Here is a 16,917-nt window from a genome sequence, read left to right as displayed (position 1 = left end):
GGTTCAATTTCTGGGTCAGAAAGATGCCCTGGAGTTGGAAATGGCAACCCCCTCCAGTATTCTAACCTAGGAAATCCCATGGACAGAGGAGCCTGGCAGGCTACAGTCCATGGGACTATAAAAGAGTCAGACATGACTTAGTGGTAACACAACAACAAATTAAATATATTACAAATTCATATGAAATAAGCCAATGTCAGTGGTAAAAATAAAGACAAAACAGGATGATACCTAAAGAGAAACAAAAATATGACCAAATGGCAGTGGATGGGGAATTGAAATTGAGTCCTGATTTCTACAATAATGGGGGAATCTTGTGGCAGTAACAGGAAGGGTTGGTGGATTTGAGAATGTTCCCTCCCTTTAGATCCAACCCATCTAAGACTTACTCCGAGTGCTAAATTGGTAAATAAATAGTTGCAAAATACCTAAGTTAATCCTAATTGTTATACCAATTTTGCTTTAATTATCAAGATTAATTTTGCCAAGTGATACTTTTTAAATAAACATAATTATAACCTCTCTGCAATTTTTTTCCCCTCCAGATGGCTCACAGCAGCTCACATGTTGGGAAATTATGGCTTGTGGCCATTTCCAAGTTGTAAGTTTACTACTGGGATAATAAGCTGCTATTTTCAGAGGTATACCAGATGTGACAAGCACAGACTTATGAATAAGCATCTAAGAAGACCAGAGGGATGTAGGCAGGAAAACTAAAATATTACTAAATGACCAAGAGTCACTTATCATTGATTTTACTTCTCTTCTCAGAATCCACAATAATAGTATATCCTTAAGGCTGCAGGATAGAATATGAGAATTTCTGGTAAATATCTCGTGTGAACTAAAAATGTCACCTGTTACATCATTAAACAAAGGATGCTGCAGCCATCAGGACTCTGCAGCCACCCCTTCAAGGATGGTGCACCATGAGGAGACTCAGGATGAGAAAGAGCAGGACACTGGCCCCAGACAGGGGAGGGCCACACCAAAGGAACTGTAGCAGGGAGGAGCCAATTTTGACTCCATGCTGGATCTGTTTCTTTGACCATTGCTATGCATTGTTTTTGTCAGGGAACCCTGCCCTCCTGCCTGAATGTTAAACTAAATTGGCTTTTATCAGCTCACAGGGAGACAATCTGACTCTCACCACCTGTGAATGGCTGCAGAAAAACTGCCCTCTTATTGTACAAGATAACTGGCCTTTTGACTTCACTTCCTCGTTCGCTTCCTCTCCCCTATGTTCTGTAAAAGAACCAGGCATCCAGACTCCAGTAAGATGGTTATTTTGAGACATCAGTCTGTCATCTTCTCAGTCTGCCAGGTTTCCAAATAAAGTCATTATTCTTTGCCTTAACATGTCGTCTATAAGACTTATTGGCATTGTGAGACAAGCAGAGCAAGCTTGAACTTGGTAACAAGTAATACCACTATATGTGGTTTTTCTCTTCTTGACATCACATACCAGAAACAAAGACCACCATAAATCATTTACTAAAAATTCTACTTTTGAAAATAAACACAGAGAAGAGTTCAATTTAATATACTTCTAAAAGAGTAAATAACTGATGCCCCTAAACCTTTGGTCCTATCTTTGCAATACTTATTTGGGCTTCTATTTTCTTGAAGGAATGAATTTCTGATAATAGACACAGGAGGGGGAAACAAGATACACACTGGTATGCCTGCTGCTCTAGGATTAGTGATCTTAAAGATTTAAACTTGGTTCCAAATCCTTGAAAAATAAATCAGCATCTGGAGAAGCCTACAGGTCATTAAGAGCCTGGTTAACAGTGGTCACAACCACTCAGAGGCTGTGATAACAGAAATTCAGTCACACTTGATGCTCGCAAATTTATGACTGTAGTTTTCATGTTAACAGGCAAAGTAGAGAGACCTCACAGCTGTAATAGCAAAGACTCTTCCAATCACTTCCTCACTCCAGCTTCACTATAAGATGAGATTCTGTGGGCCTCTGCAGTTTACCATGCTGTGCTCCTCACAACGCCTGGACTAAGGAACATGTGTTGAATAAATCTGCACAAGATGCTGAATTAAACAGTCTTATTTAATCCTCACAACAGTCTTGTGAAACAGGAAGGGCACCAATTATTCCCATTTCACAGGAGAGAAGTTCCCAGACACCATGCCATCATCCTCACTAAGGTTCATTATGCACTGACCCTGTGCTAAGTGCTGTGAATGTATTAACTTGCTTAATGCCCACAACGTCAAGATATTGGTAAGTGTGTGAATAGTATCATCATTTTATAGGTAAAAATATTGAAACACAGAGAAATTAAATAACTAGCATATAAGTATTAACATAACTATAATTGGCTACCACTATTAATAACTAGCACTAGGATTGAACCCAGAAGTTGGCTCCAGGGTCCATACTTATAACCATGACAACATCCTGCCTGGAGATTTGCCTGCCCAGTAGTATCCACCTACTTTGGCCTTGATCACACAGCTAGTTGATGGCCAGGCCAAGGCTACTCCTGTCCTCTCTCCAGTCACATCCCTGCCTCAACAGGTCCTGTCAATCATCACTTGCAAAAACAAAGCCTCCTTGGGCCTCAGCACAAGTCTAACCAAATGAACAGAGTGGGCATGTAGGCTGATGAACTAACTCTTCATTGGAACCTAGGTCACGAGACTACCTTCAGAAGCAAGACAGGTTGAAGGCCTCAGGGAGGAGGAAGCAATCACTGTGAAACCTTCAGGGACACTCAATACTGAGGATCCACCTGCTATAAACCACAAGACCTCTTAAACGTAACCAAAAGTCCATTGTAAAACTAGAGGATTGATTTTATTAAAGAGGATGTTTATATTTCACTGATCTTGTATTTTAATTAATCTTACATTACCATTTAGGTAAAACTCAAAATATGGGCACATGTCAGAGTTCTGTGGTCCCAGAAATGGATGGACAATGAAAGAAAGAAACACACAGCTTGTCTTCAGTAGAGATTTTCCTGGAAGTAGGTCCTTCCTAGTTAGCTTAACACTATGTAACACAGCCAATGTTTCAACAATGAATCAAAAACATTTCAACACATTTGCATCATCCTTTAGGTGTTTCACATGCCACATAACAAATGGACTTCTAAATCATCCTGCAAAGTAAACATTCATGTATTTTTATAGACATGTATAAATTGGAATAAAAGCTTATATGCTCCTATATTCAGATTTTCTCTGGCAGGAAAAATTATCAGTGAAGCTTTTTGTAGAAAATGAATAAACATACACAGTGATTTTCTTCCAAGCATCTCTTCCATTTTCAAATATGAAAATGTAACCAGGCACTTAATGTGTTAACAAGATATATTCACTAAAAAATTTGGTGTCTGACTTACCTATTGGATTTCTATTGAAGAAAAATACCGGAGTTCTTAAAATGGTCTCCAACATTTTGTTGTGCAAAGTTTGTGAAGAATAAACAAGGATGTAGAATATCAACAGAGACCGTGTGATGCCAAAAAGGACAGTAGACACAGTTAACCCTGAAATAAAGAAACATCACTCAGCACAAGATCTCTGTCTGATCCTCAACCATGGTAAAGCATGGCAGGCAGTTTAAAAATATACTGTGTATTTTATTCTATAAATCAAATTTGTATAGAGGGTTACATATATAAAATACAGAATAAAAAACATATATATATATAAAGTAGATTCTCTAAGAGTTCAATGCTTTCAAAAAATACATTTCTGAAGAAAATTGTAAAAATCACTGTTTTCCTCTCACTAAATAGAAATAACACGGGGTGGGGGGTAAATAAGTGTAAACTACAGCTTCCTTCTAGGCTTGCCTAATTCAATTACAAGTTCTAATAAAACTTATAAGACAGATAATTATACAAGTAGCTAATTTAAGTAATGCTCAAAATTCTTCAAACCAGGCTTCAGCACTACGTGAACCATGAACTTCCAGATGTTCAAGCTGGTTTTAGAAAAGGCAGAGGAATCAAATTGCGAACATCCACTGGATCATGGAAAAGGCAAGAGACTTCCAAAAAACATCTATTTCTGCTTTTTTGACTATGCCAAAGCCTCTGACTGTGTGGATCACAATAAACTGTGGAAAATTCTGAAAGAGATGGGAATACCAGACCACCTGACCTTCCTTTTGAGAAACCTATATGCAGGTCAAGAAGCAACAGTTAGAACTGGACATGGAACAACAGACTGGTTCCAAATAGGAAAAGGAGTATGTCAAGGCTGTATATTGTCACCCTGCTTATTTAACTTCTATGCAGAATACATCATGAGAAATGCTGGGCTGGAAGAAGCACAAGCTGGAATCAAGATTGCCAGAAGAAATATCAATAACCTCAGATATGCAGATGATACCACCCTTATGGCAGAAAGTGAAGAGGAAGTAAAAAGCCGCTTGATGAAAGTGAAAGTGGAGAGTGAAAAAGTTGGCTTAAAGCTCAACATTCAGAAAACTAAGATCATGGCATGTGGTCCCATCATTTCATTGGAAATAGATGGAGAAACAGTGGAAACAGTGTCAGACTTCATTTTTCTGGGCTCCAAAATCACTGCAGATGGTGACTACAGCCATGAAACTAAAAGACACTTACTCCTTGGAAGAAAAGTTATGACCAACCTAGATAGCATATTCAAAAGCAGAGAGATTACTTTGCCAACAAAGGTCCATCTAATCAAAGCTATGGTTTTTCCAGTGGCCATGTATGGATGTGAGAGTTGGACTGTGAAGAAAGCTGAGTGCTGAAGAATTGATGCTTTTGAATTGTGTTGGTGGAGAAGACTCCTGAGAGCCCCTTGGACTGCAAGGAGATCTAACCAGTCCATTCTAAAGGAGATCAGCCCTGGGTGTTCTTTGGAAGGAATGATGTTAAAGCTGAAACTCCAGTACTTTGGCCACCTCATGTGAAGAGTTGACTCATTGGAAAAGACTCTGATGCTTGGAGGGATTGGGGGCAGGAGAAAAAGGGGATGACAGAGGGTGAGATGGGTGGATGGCATCACCAACTCGAAGGACGTGAGTTTGAGTGAACTCCAGGAGTTGGTGATGGACAGGGAGGCCTGGCGTGCTGCGATTCATGGGGTCACAAAGAGTCAGACACAGCTGAGCAACTGAACTGAACTGAACTGAACTGAATGCTATGCTATATATATTCTAAATACTCTTGTGAATAGAGACAGTCATGATAATATTAGTCTGGCAAGCCAAATTTTGAATTAATCACACAGTTGGGGAGGAGATAACACTGTGATCTCAGGGTAAGAAAGAGAAGGAATCCTAATTCCAGACACTGGACTTCTCCTGTTTAGCTTCTCAAGTTATTAGTGAAGCCCAGGAGATGAGCAGTGTGCAAATGGGAGCTTTGCATACCTGGGAGGGAATAATGCTTTTACCTGGGGTCCTTGCTGCCAGAGGATTTCATCCAACATCAATAAAAGCCAAGGTTTATTCAGACAGAATCAGAACAACGTGAACCATGGGATGGGGATCCATTTCTAATCCCCTTATCCATCCATACAGTGATATAAGATTTAGTTAAAGCACCTATTAGAATACACAGTAGCTACATATTTCCAGTGGCTGATTTTCTCAATATTCAATCCTGGTTTAACTACCAAAATCCAGTATGGACCAACTTAAGAGTCTCCATTCAACCTCTTTTCTTCTAGTAGATCTTTAAAATAGCTATTCTAATTAATTCACAGAGTAAACATGATTCATATACTTAATCTATTAAGACATTACTGAATTACTCTGGAAGCCCTCTTGCTCACGCAGACTCATTGTAATCACCTTAAACTCTGGTATTATAGAGCAGATGACTCAACTTTACCTGAATAAACTCCTAAGTACCAGTTCAGAACAAACACTACATCTTCATCTTCTTTTACTAATGCCCTAGAATACAGGTCACTTTGTAGATTCGCCCTATAGAACAGGAAATAAAAAATATTACACTATAGATATACATAGAATTTATAAAAGTATCACAAAAAATTACCTCAATTCAAGAAATGTATTTTATACTGGAAAGTGTTTCCCAGCTCACAAGGCCCTCTGTGTGTCTCCCTTTTAAAAATCTGAATCATGACTTTCAGTTTTCAAAATTATCTGTGAAGACAGACTTAGAAAATGAACTTATGGTTGCTGAAGGGAAGGATAGATAGAATGTTTGGATGTTCATGCACATACTGCTGTTTAAAACAGGTAACCAATGAGGGCTTATTGTATAGCACATGGAACTCTGCCCAATGTTATGCGGCAGCATGGATTGGAGGGAAGTTTGGGGGAGAATGGGTACTTATATATGTATGGCTGCGTCCCTTGACTGTTCATATAAAACTATCATAACATTGTTGATCAGCCATGTCCCAATACAATATTAAAAGATCAAAAAAAGAAAAAGAATTGTCTGTAAAGAAGCTGCTAAAGGGAGGGACATAGGGAGAGACCATGAGGGGATCACACACCACCCACAGGAACTTTTATCTTTCTTCAGGGAAACTAAGTGAGGGTCAGAAGAGGAGGCTGAACTTGCCCCATCTCTCCCCCTGACTCTGTGGGAAAGGGGGCTTTGTGTAGATTTCGCAGCACTTTGGGTCAGACCAGGAATCACTCACCAGTAGGAAAGCCACCAGTCCTGCAGGACGTAGGCAACCTGGAGCAGGAAACAGCGGTCACTCACACACTGACGTCACTGAGCCTCACACCCTGCTCACTAGGATGGGGGATGGAAAGGCTCCAGAACACTGAGACGGTCCTTCCACCTCAGGTCTCCACCAAACCCCACACCCCAGATGACCACAGGTCAGGGGAGGGCATCTTACATGTTAATATCTTTAAAAGAAATCTCCTTTTCCCTAGAAGACTTTGTTCCCCAAATATAATGTACATCAATGCACATCCAAGTGGACTGCAAAAGGCAGTAATAACAGTACATATGTTCAGATTTTTTTCAAAGAAAAAGCTTGACAGGTACATTGATGGTGAGTTCTGGGTGTCAGCTTGGCTAGGTCAGTCTCCAGTGATCAACCAAACACTCTTCTAGATGTTGCTGTGAAGGTATTTTGTGGATGTGGTTCACATCCATCATCAGAACTTCAGGAGAGGAGACCACCCTCAACACTGTGGTGGCCTCATCCAGTCAGATGAAGGCTTGAAGAGCAAACCCTGAGGCTTCCTAGAGGAGGAAGAAATTCTGTCTCAAGACATCAGGGTCAGCTCCTTTCTAAGGTTTCAGTCTGCAGGCCTGCCTTTCATATTTCACATTCGCCCAGATAGGCCCAGAACTGCATGAGCAAAGTCTTCGAGATAAATCTCTTAATATATATATTTAAAAATAATTACATTTTATTTTATTTTTTTGTTTGTTTTTGTGTTTTTTTAAAATTATTTATTTATTTATTATTATTATTATTTTTTTACTTTACAATATTGTATTGGTTTTGCCATACATCAACACACATCCGCCATGGGTGCACACATGTTCCCCATTGTATATAAATAAATAATTATAAAACACAGTATAAATAGTACATAAATATCAAGCTGAGTGCACAAACCAAAATAAACACCCTTATGTACCTGAGCTGTGATGTTGACTAGCATAAGGAAGATGATGACAGGCCAGCCAGCACCAGCTGTGAAGTAATTCACATATGTCTTAAAATCAACTTTTCCTTCCAAATGGTCCTCCAGAGGTAGTGTAACCTGTATATTCTCAGTCTAGAATGGAAAAAATGGCAGTAAGAGATGAAATTTTAAAAAATGAATCCCAAATTTTAGAGCTCAGCAATGTCCTCCACTGCAAAGCTGTGGGAAACACACATCTCATACACTGGTAGGAGTGCAGGATGGTCCACCTCCTACAGAGAAAGGTGGGGGGCTATCTGGCCAAACCACATATGTGTTTACACTTGGACTCAGCCATCCTACTTCTAGGAATCTGTTAGAAATAAGGAAATGTCATTCGCATGAGTTCATTCATTCAGCGTTGGGTAGTTTTGCTTAAAATACATCATGACTCTCAACTAACACACAACAAAATCAATTAACATATAAATGCAGAAGTTTGATCTAAGATAACACACAAAATGATATGGAGCTAATGTATCCCTCTAGATGACTTGTGTCATTCAATGATAGAAACATAAAATACTCTTGGGGCTCAAAATACTAGCCAAGTACAGTAAACTGAGTTCACAGAGAGAGCTGGAGTAATATGAGTTTGGATAGCACATTGCAAGCATATGATCTGAATCTATTTGGTTCCTAAGTTTCAGAGAGTGATTCCTGAGTTTAGAAAGTGAACAGCTAATCTGAATACTTATAGAACCATTCAAGGCTCCTGGGTTTGGATGTTGAGAGTTTGGCTATCAAGGGAATATCTGTGTATGTTTTTATGGGAGATCTAGTGCATTTCCTCATCTCTGTCTGGAGGACTTAGAATGCATTACAACATCACAGGAGCCTAGTGTGTCCTCGGCTCTGCCCTGGCCACTGGGGTTCAAGGCTGATAAGACGTGATTCTTAGTCATGAAGGGTAAGAAAGGAGGATGGGAACTAACACCAAAGTGTTTACCATGTGTCAGGTCCTTTGCCCACATTACCTCTGACCTATCACAAACCATCTGACATTGAGGCAAAACACTACCATCAGTCACCTGCAGTGCCAGAACATTCCAACATATAGGAAAAGTAGCTAATTTAACATGGCAACAGCAGGACTCAGTCTAAGAGGGTCTTCACATTAAGCCTCTGGATACATAAGGGAAGCCAGGGGCCACCAGCATGACTAGGATACCTTTACTAAGGTAAACTGAAGTGGCTTACAATCAGTGTGAGCCACATGCACTCCGAAATTCATAGCACAGCACCTGCTACTACTCTCCATAAGATTCTCCATCCTACACCCAAAGGGGAACCCCAAGCAGGCTTGCTCCCCTCATGCTCTTCTAACTCTACTAATTCCATTGAACAAGACTTTGGGAACTTAGGGTCTACTTTGGGACAAATGAAGATGTCACAAGCAGACTGAAGGTCCATGAGGCCACCAAGAGCACACAGACCCGGGCACACTGCAGGATGAGAAACTCACATCTTGGTCCTCTGGAGCTGCATCTTTCAATGAGGGTCTGGGAGACTGGAGAGACTGAACCAAAGACTCAGAGATCACAGTGGGAGCTCCTGGAACTGGAGATGGTTCAGACTGCTCATTCCCCTTCTCAAAAAGGGAAAAAATATCTACCCCGGATTTCAGGAATTCAGAGTAAGTTCCTCTTTCCACCATTTTGCCCTAAAATTAAAAAAAAAATTGAGAGAAATTAATTTATATTTGATAATATTAAACCAACCTAAATACTAATCAAGAAAAGTTATCTGGTCTTAAATTATGATTTTTGAAGAAAAAAAAAATGATGCCTGGGTCTAGAATTCTTGTTAAGAAATCTAGTTCACTCAGCTCAGTACACAACTGAGCATTGTATTCTCTGCCAAACCCTGTCCCTGTGTCAGGTGCTGGGGGATGTGAAAGAAACGTGTTCTCATGTGTTAAAATGGAGGCCACTGACACAACTACCCTGGGCACTTAGGAAAGCAAGAAGTACAGAGGTTGGTGGGAGGATCGGCACAGTCTTTTTAGACAACATGGGAATTGAGAGAAGCCTCATGTGGCAATTCCAGGAAAGGAATTTAAACTTAACCCAGAGGTGGGCACAAGCACATCTGCATATGGGTAAGAGTCACTCATTAAATCTTCACTGACCACTGTCACTGTCACACTATCATGTGCCCGGCTGCGATAATAGGAGCCAGCCCCGGACAGAAAATCCATGAGAGGCCTCTCCTTGGTCTACAACTTCCCCCACACACTCAGCAAGTTCCCAACTGAAAAGTCAATATTCCACCTGATAAAGTAATTAAACAAGGAGGCCATGGGGCTGGAGTGGCTCTAAAGCCTTGGCAGTCTGTGCCCACAAACCAAAACCTCAGCCAGAATCAATGCACTCAGATCCAAGAAAAAACTTAGGAACAACCAACCACAAGCAGCCAACCAGGTTTCCCCAAATCAGGCAACTGCTTAAGCTACAGCTAACCAAATCACTTTCTTTGAACACATGTGACACATCCTTGCACAGTTTCCCTCCCTTCCAAAGTCATATAAAATAATGTGAAAATTTTTTGCTATTTTCTGACCCCATGAAACCAAACTCAGCTGATTCATTTAGTAGCAAATAAAACATCAGAGGAAAAAAATGTCAGGATGCAAAACTCATCAAATGAGAGGAGCTCTGATTGAGGCACCTCAGGTGGAGGGAGCTGGCCCAGGACTCTTGCTGGGACCCCTTTCACCCTCTCCCCAAAGGGGTCCACTGGGAGAAATGCAGAGAAGCATCTGAGTACCATCTGATACTGGAGAACTAGAAAATGATGCAGAATGTACTGTGTCTTGTTCCACTTGGGAGGCAAAATTCACACACCTCTTTAATGAAATCACCACTCACCACATCAAATCTGTAATATGCACAATTAAGTGACTGGTAGTACAAAGACAGCAATTTCTCTCAGCAGTCAAGCGCTGGCAATTCCAAGGGACAAGGGGGCAGCCATCGCTGTGAGAGAGGACCCCTCTCTGCTGTGAGAGCTGGACCTGACCTGCTCTGCTGTGAGAGGGACCAACAGTGAAGATGCAGTTCCCATGAGTCAACATGACACTGGAGTTTCAGCTTTAGCATCATTCCTTAAAGATGGTTCCCAACTCATCCAGGAGTGCTCACCAGTGGACAAATAGTTGTTTTATTAGTACTAAAATTGGGGGGTAGTGTCCTCAAAGGAAGCAATAAGGGGGCCCCAAAACATCTAGGGACAGGGTAAATAGGTTATACTCCTCCTTATTGATCCTATGTTCATAACACTGTCAACATTGGGGTTTACACACTAGAGTCGCCCCCTCTGCACATGAAATCAACTGCTCTCAACCTTGCAAACCTTAGCCCCTTCTAGAGGAGTGGAGAAAGAGTTGACACATGGAACTGCTTCCAGAGAGGCAGGGGTTCTGTATTTCAATAATCTTTCTTGGAGCAGAGATTCATTTCAAAAGTCAGGGATCTGACCAAGGGCCTGTGGAGCACTCAGGGGTTAACAACAAAGGTGCTGAGACCTAGAAGTAAAAAAGCCAAGGAGTGAAGCATCAAACGACCACTAAGTCTGAACACTTCTCACTAATCTCCACCCCACTCTCAACCATGCTAGGAGCTGTGGGTTGGATGGTGCTCCCTCCTCAAAAGGATATGTTCAGACATGACACCTGTGAATGTGACCTTATTTGGAAGCAGGGTCTCTGCAAATGTAATCAAGTTAAGATGAGGTCACACTGGAGCAGAGTGACCTTACATCCAATATGACTGATGTTCTTATGAGAAGAGACCCAGACTGACACAGGGACAATGACCATGTGACATCAGAGGCAGAGACCACAGTGCTGCAACTGGAAGACAAGGAACACCAAGCAAGGCCCGTGAACACCAGAGGCTGGAAGGAAGGATTGTCCCCTAAAGCCTTCAGGGAGAGCACGGCCCTGCCAGCACCTGGATTTGGGATCTGTAGCCTCCAGAACAGGGAGACAATAAACTTCTGCTATTATAAGTCACTCAATTTGCAGTACTAGGTTACAGTAGTTCTAAAAACTGATACTCTAGCCTGAGCCCACACTTCTGTCTTCTCAGCTTTACTAAGATTCCTAACTGCTTCTTCTGTTGCCCCTCCAGTGCATCAGAGGAATCTCATAACTCCCACATCAGACCACATCCCTTTTCTGCTCCGGACTGTGCAAGGCTTTCATCCTACTTCTGGTCCCTGCTCCCTGCCTGGAGACCACCTCCCTTTTGCTCCTCGGCTCACTCTCGTCAGACACACTGGTCTTCCTGTTGTTCCTCAAACCTGCCAGGTCACTCCTTCCTGAGGACCCCCTGCCTCAGACCCCCTCCCCCAGGTGACTGCATGGTCCCCCTACCTTCATGTTACTCAGACCCCATGAGGCATCAGCTCCTCAGGGAGGCAGCCAGGATGTCAGCCCACCCACCTCTCTCTCTGTCTCATCCTCCCCATAAGCCTTGTGAAGGTAGGGCCTTGTCCTCCTGCTGCACAGATTCCCACACATATTGGACACATAGAGACCTGGGCAGGGAGACCAGCAATGGAGACACCAGCAGAGTGGGCGTCTCTGATCTGGGCCCAAGCTCGCTTCTCGTGTTAATGGTAGATGCTCTTGAAGCAAACTAGGTATAACAATCACCTAGATACAAACAGGTATTAGTATCTCTAATTTATAAGTAATACACTTTGACTTAAGTCATGGAAGAAGAAAATAAAAAATTCTAAATAAACATTACACTTAACAGATTTCATTAGAAGAGTGATGATTTAGTAACCTAGGGTTTATGTGGCTTAGAGTGTGAAATAAAGTGAAAGTCGTTCAGTCATGTCCAACTCTTTGCGACGCCATGGACTATACAGTCCATGAAATTCTCCAGGCCAAAGTACTAGAGTGGGTAGCCTTTCCTTTCTCCAGGGGACCTTCCCAACCCAGGGATCAAACCCAGGTCTCCTACATTGCAGGAGGATTACTTACCAACTGAGCCACAAGGGAAGCCCTAGAGTGTAGGCTTAGAGTGTAGTAGTGATATTTCTGGGCTTTCCAGGTGGCATTAGTGGTAAAGAACCTGCCTGCCAGTGAGACAGTGTTTGATGATAAGAGACTCAGTTTCAGTTTCTGAGTCGGGAAAATCCACTGGAGGAGGGCATGGCAACCCCTTCCAGTATTCACGCCAGGGAAATCCCAAGAACAGAAGAGCCAGGTGGGCTACAGGTCTTTGGATTCATCCTTCAAGGCATGAACAGCAGCTCTGAGAAGAAGAGGGCATAAAACTCAGGGAGAAGAGGGCATAAAACTCATCGAGAAGAGGGTGTTTACCATGAATGCGAGGAAAGTGAGTTGCGGGGATGTCTGTCCTTGGACACACCTGAGTGCTAGCAATTCCACAGACTTCTATAAACTACTTACATCTCTCAGTATCAGAATCTGACTTGCATCTTTTAGGTACTGCAGCTGATGAGTCACTAAGATTGTGATCTTCTCCTTCAAGGCCTGACGAATACACCTACAAATGTAAAAGGTACAGTATGCAAAAGCACGTTAATGGGGGTGGTTCAAACTGGAAACTTATATTTTGAAAAGAATAAGACAAAGACCACACAGCAGTCAAAGATCTGCAGTTTAAATACCTAATCGATAATAAATATTAAGTAAACATAAATCCATTAATCCGACTAGGGTCTTAAATTTATCAGCAGGAAATTTGAACCTAACTCTGCTTAAAAAATTTTAAAAAGCAGTCCACTGAAGGAGGCACAAACAGCTACAGTTTTTTAATAAAATTCAGCTTAACAATTATATACATGTTTCATAAAGAAAAACAATTGAGTAATACTGAGATTCCGAATTCTACTGAACTAAAACACTATTCTATTGTTATGTAGGAATGGGAGGAGAGGGATCTATGTAATATAAAAATGTGTACATTCTTAGACAGCTTTCTAGGTGATTATAATTAATGATGTAAATATTAACAACAATAAAAAAAAAAAACTAATAGATTCTAAGTAATCTTTGCCACAATGCATTTGCTAGACACTTGTTCCCAAAGAATGTTAGATAAAAAATGAATGCCAGCGTGGCTTCCATTAGTCTCTGCAATATTCCAGAGGAATATTCCATCCAGGAAGCAAGTCTTCTTCCATTAGGACTGAACACTTTCCAAACATGAACATAAAAGAACGGAATCCAAATGGCCCGAATCACAGTGGAAATCACCCAAGGTCTCAGAGCACGTGCCAGTTCTCTATAGTCAAGATCCCCCTTACTACTCAACCTTAAATTTTTTTTACAGGAGAAAAAAAAAAAAAAAACCTTCCTCCTACATTTTAAATGCAGACCCCTAGGAACTCAGCCCAGCCTAACCCCAAAGCGTCCACAACAACCCCTCTAGGGAAGCAAGTGCCCAAGTGATCACAGGCAGGTCTGAGTGCCCCAGGTCCAGGCCCAAGTGATCCCAGGCAGGTCTGAGTGCCCCATCCCCTCATAGAGAAAATCTCAGGAACCTGGGCCAGAGCTCAGCCTGTGAGTGAGTCAGATGGAGAGTCTGGAGGCAGCAGACTGCAGCTCAGTCCCTCTCCGGAGCCTGACAACATCAGACAAGAGACTAAACCTCAGTTTCTTCATCTCAGAATGTCAATGATAACGTCATCCACACGTTCTGAGAAATCAAACCACCAACACACTCAGTAAACGTCAGCCCCCTTCTCTGCTCTTCCCTAACCAAAAGTGGTCCCGTGCTTTGGATTCAGTACAGAGGATTCCTAAGGGGACGCTCTGGACACTGGGTCTATGATCAGAATCAGGACCCCAGGACTCAGACACACAAACCATTGCTTCATTAAGTCCAAAAGGATTCATTTTTACCCTTTAACATGTGTTAGTTCAGCGTTCATACTAAGTTTCTTGACTAACACTTTTTTCAGATATTGTACTAAAGCATTTAAATAGAATTTTTTCTCCTTAATTCATAATTACTTGCCAGCAGTCTCAGATGATTCGTTAATTGTTAGAAGATTGGATTTGTTAATCAAATCCAATGGGCTGTTACGTCCAAGATGGACCAACACAAAAGTTTTAAAATGTTTTCTCAACAGCCCATCACAGATGAGGTTACATAATTTTAATGAAGTGATCAATTGGTGGCTTTATATTTTTTCCTAAAAAAATGCTTTTATCCAAATCATTAGGAAGATACACTATTTTCCAAGTTTGTAGATTAAAAATTTCCTAGTCATGACATAGATATTACTGAGTCAGCAACCAGTTGTTTAGCTGTTATTCTGATATAAAGACTGTGTTAATCCTATAACCTTACATATAATCATATATAAGGGCTGGCCCCTGATAGCTCAGTTGGTAAAAAGTCTGCCTGCAATGAGGGAGACCTTGGTTTGATCCCTGGGTTGGGAAGATCCCTTGAAGAAGGGAAAGGCTACCCACTCTAGTATTCTGGCCTGAAGAATTCCTACAGTCCATGGGGTCGCAAAGTGTCAGACACGACTGAGCAACTTTCACTTTAAGACAGGACACATCCTGTGGTGGAGGGGACACAAATGAAACAGACAGAGGCCCCACCTCCATTCATTCAATGGGCAGAGGTTTGTTGAGGAGCCAAGCACTGTCTTAGGTGCTGAAGATACACTGAAGTCAAGATAGAAGACAATACTCTGCACCGTGCATAGGGGGACCACTGAAAATGCACTAATGGGCCGTGATGTGTGCTCTAAAAAAAAGCAAGGGGGGCTGCTGTCTTAGATGGGAAGACATTAAGATAGTGGCATTAAGTACATTCACATAGTTGTGCAGCCATCACCACCATCCATCTCCACAACTCTTTCATCACCTCAACACTCAGCACATTTTACATACGGACAGGTCCCATCAAAGACTAACGACCCCTGTTTAGTGGACGTGGAATCCCAGCTCCTCGATTCCAGAGCTCAGAGCTCCTCACACATCTTCCTCTCACACACTGGACTCTGCTGAAGTCTCTTCACTTTGATATTCTGGACCTGCTGTAAATAAGTCCCCTCAAATTCATTTGACACTTTAACCATCAGTACTGTAGAATTCAGTGACAGAGACTTTTAAAAGGTAACCATTACCCTTAATTATACTGGACCTAATTTAATCTGACTGGTGTGCTTAGATGAAGAGGAGACTAAGACATAAGGACATGGACACAGGCATGTAAATCAGTGAAGTTAGAACACACCCTCTCACCATGCACAAAAATAAACTCAAAACGGTTTAAAGACTTAATCACAAGATGTGACACTATAAAACTCCAGAAGAGATTAGAGGTAAACTTTCTCTGACAAAATTATACCAATGTTTTCTTAGGTCAGTCTCCTAAGGCAATAGAAATAAAAGTAAAAATATACAAATGGGGGCCTCCCTAGTGTTGCACTGGTAAAGAACCCGTGTGCCAATGCAGGGGACATGATTTCGATCCCTGGTCCAGGAGGGTCCCATATGCCACAGAGCAACTAAGTCCATGCACCACAACTACTGGGCCTGTGCTCTGGGGCCCAGGAGCCTCAGCTACTGAGCCCACACACCCTAGAGCCGGTGCTCTGCTCAAGAGGAGCCACTGAAATGAGAAGCCCACACACTGCAACTAGAGAGAAACCCCTGCTCATCACAACAGAGAGAAACCCCCACCAACAAAGAGCCAGCACAGCCATAAACAAATAATTATTTTTAATTAAAAAAGTAAACAAATGGGATGTAATCAAACTTACAAGCTTTTCACAGCAAAGGAAACCATAAACACAATGAAGAGACAACTTACAAAATGGGAGAAAATACTACAAATGATGTGACCAACAGGAGCTTAATTTCTAAAATATACAAACAGTTCATACAACTTAACAGCAACAACAACAACAAAATCCAATCAAAAAATGGGCAAAGGAACTAAATGGACATTTCGCCAAAGGACACATACAGATGGCGAATAGGCACATGAAAAGAAGCTCACCATTTTGAATTATTAGAAGAATGCAAATCAAAACTGCAATGAGGTGTCACCTCATGCCAATCAGAATGGTCATTATTAAAATAACAGTGGCTGAGGGAGAGTGGGGTAAAAGGAACCCTCCTACACTGCTGGTGGGAATATCAGTTGTCGCAGGCATTATGGAAAACACTATGGAGGTTCCTCAGAAAACTAAAAACAGAATTACCTTATAATCCAGTAATCCCACTCCTGAGCATATATCTGGAGGAAACTATAAATCAAAAAGATACATGC

The 16,917-nt window shown here is 41.6% G+C and overlaps 1 protein-coding gene across 1 annotated transcript in view; it reads right to left on the bottom strand.

The window, feature by feature from the left end:
• LOC133258040 (ATP-binding cassette sub-family C member 4-like) overlaps nt 1–16,917 on the bottom strand; it is a 158,901-nt gene that overhangs the window by 87,434 nt on the left and 54,550 nt on the right. The window contains 6 exon segments of the mRNA XM_061434375.1: nt 3,369–3,515; nt 5,841–5,935; nt 6,628–6,665; nt 7,592–7,732; nt 9,105–9,302; nt 13,068–13,164. Of these exon segments, the coding sequence (XP_061290359.1) occupies nt 3,369–3,515; nt 5,841–5,935; nt 6,628–6,665; nt 7,592–7,732; nt 9,105–9,302; nt 13,068–13,164 (716 nt within the window).

Source organism: Bos javanicus, chromosome 12 (assembly GCF_032452875.1).
Source record: "Bos javanicus breed banteng chromosome 12, ARS-OSU_banteng_1.0, whole genome shotgun sequence".
Classification (NCBI taxonomy): domain Eukaryota; kingdom Metazoa; phylum Chordata; class Mammalia; order Artiodactyla; family Bovidae; genus Bos; species Bos javanicus.
The sequence above is the reverse complement of the archived record's forward strand: the minus strand, read 5'-3'. Positions and strand labels throughout refer to the sequence as shown.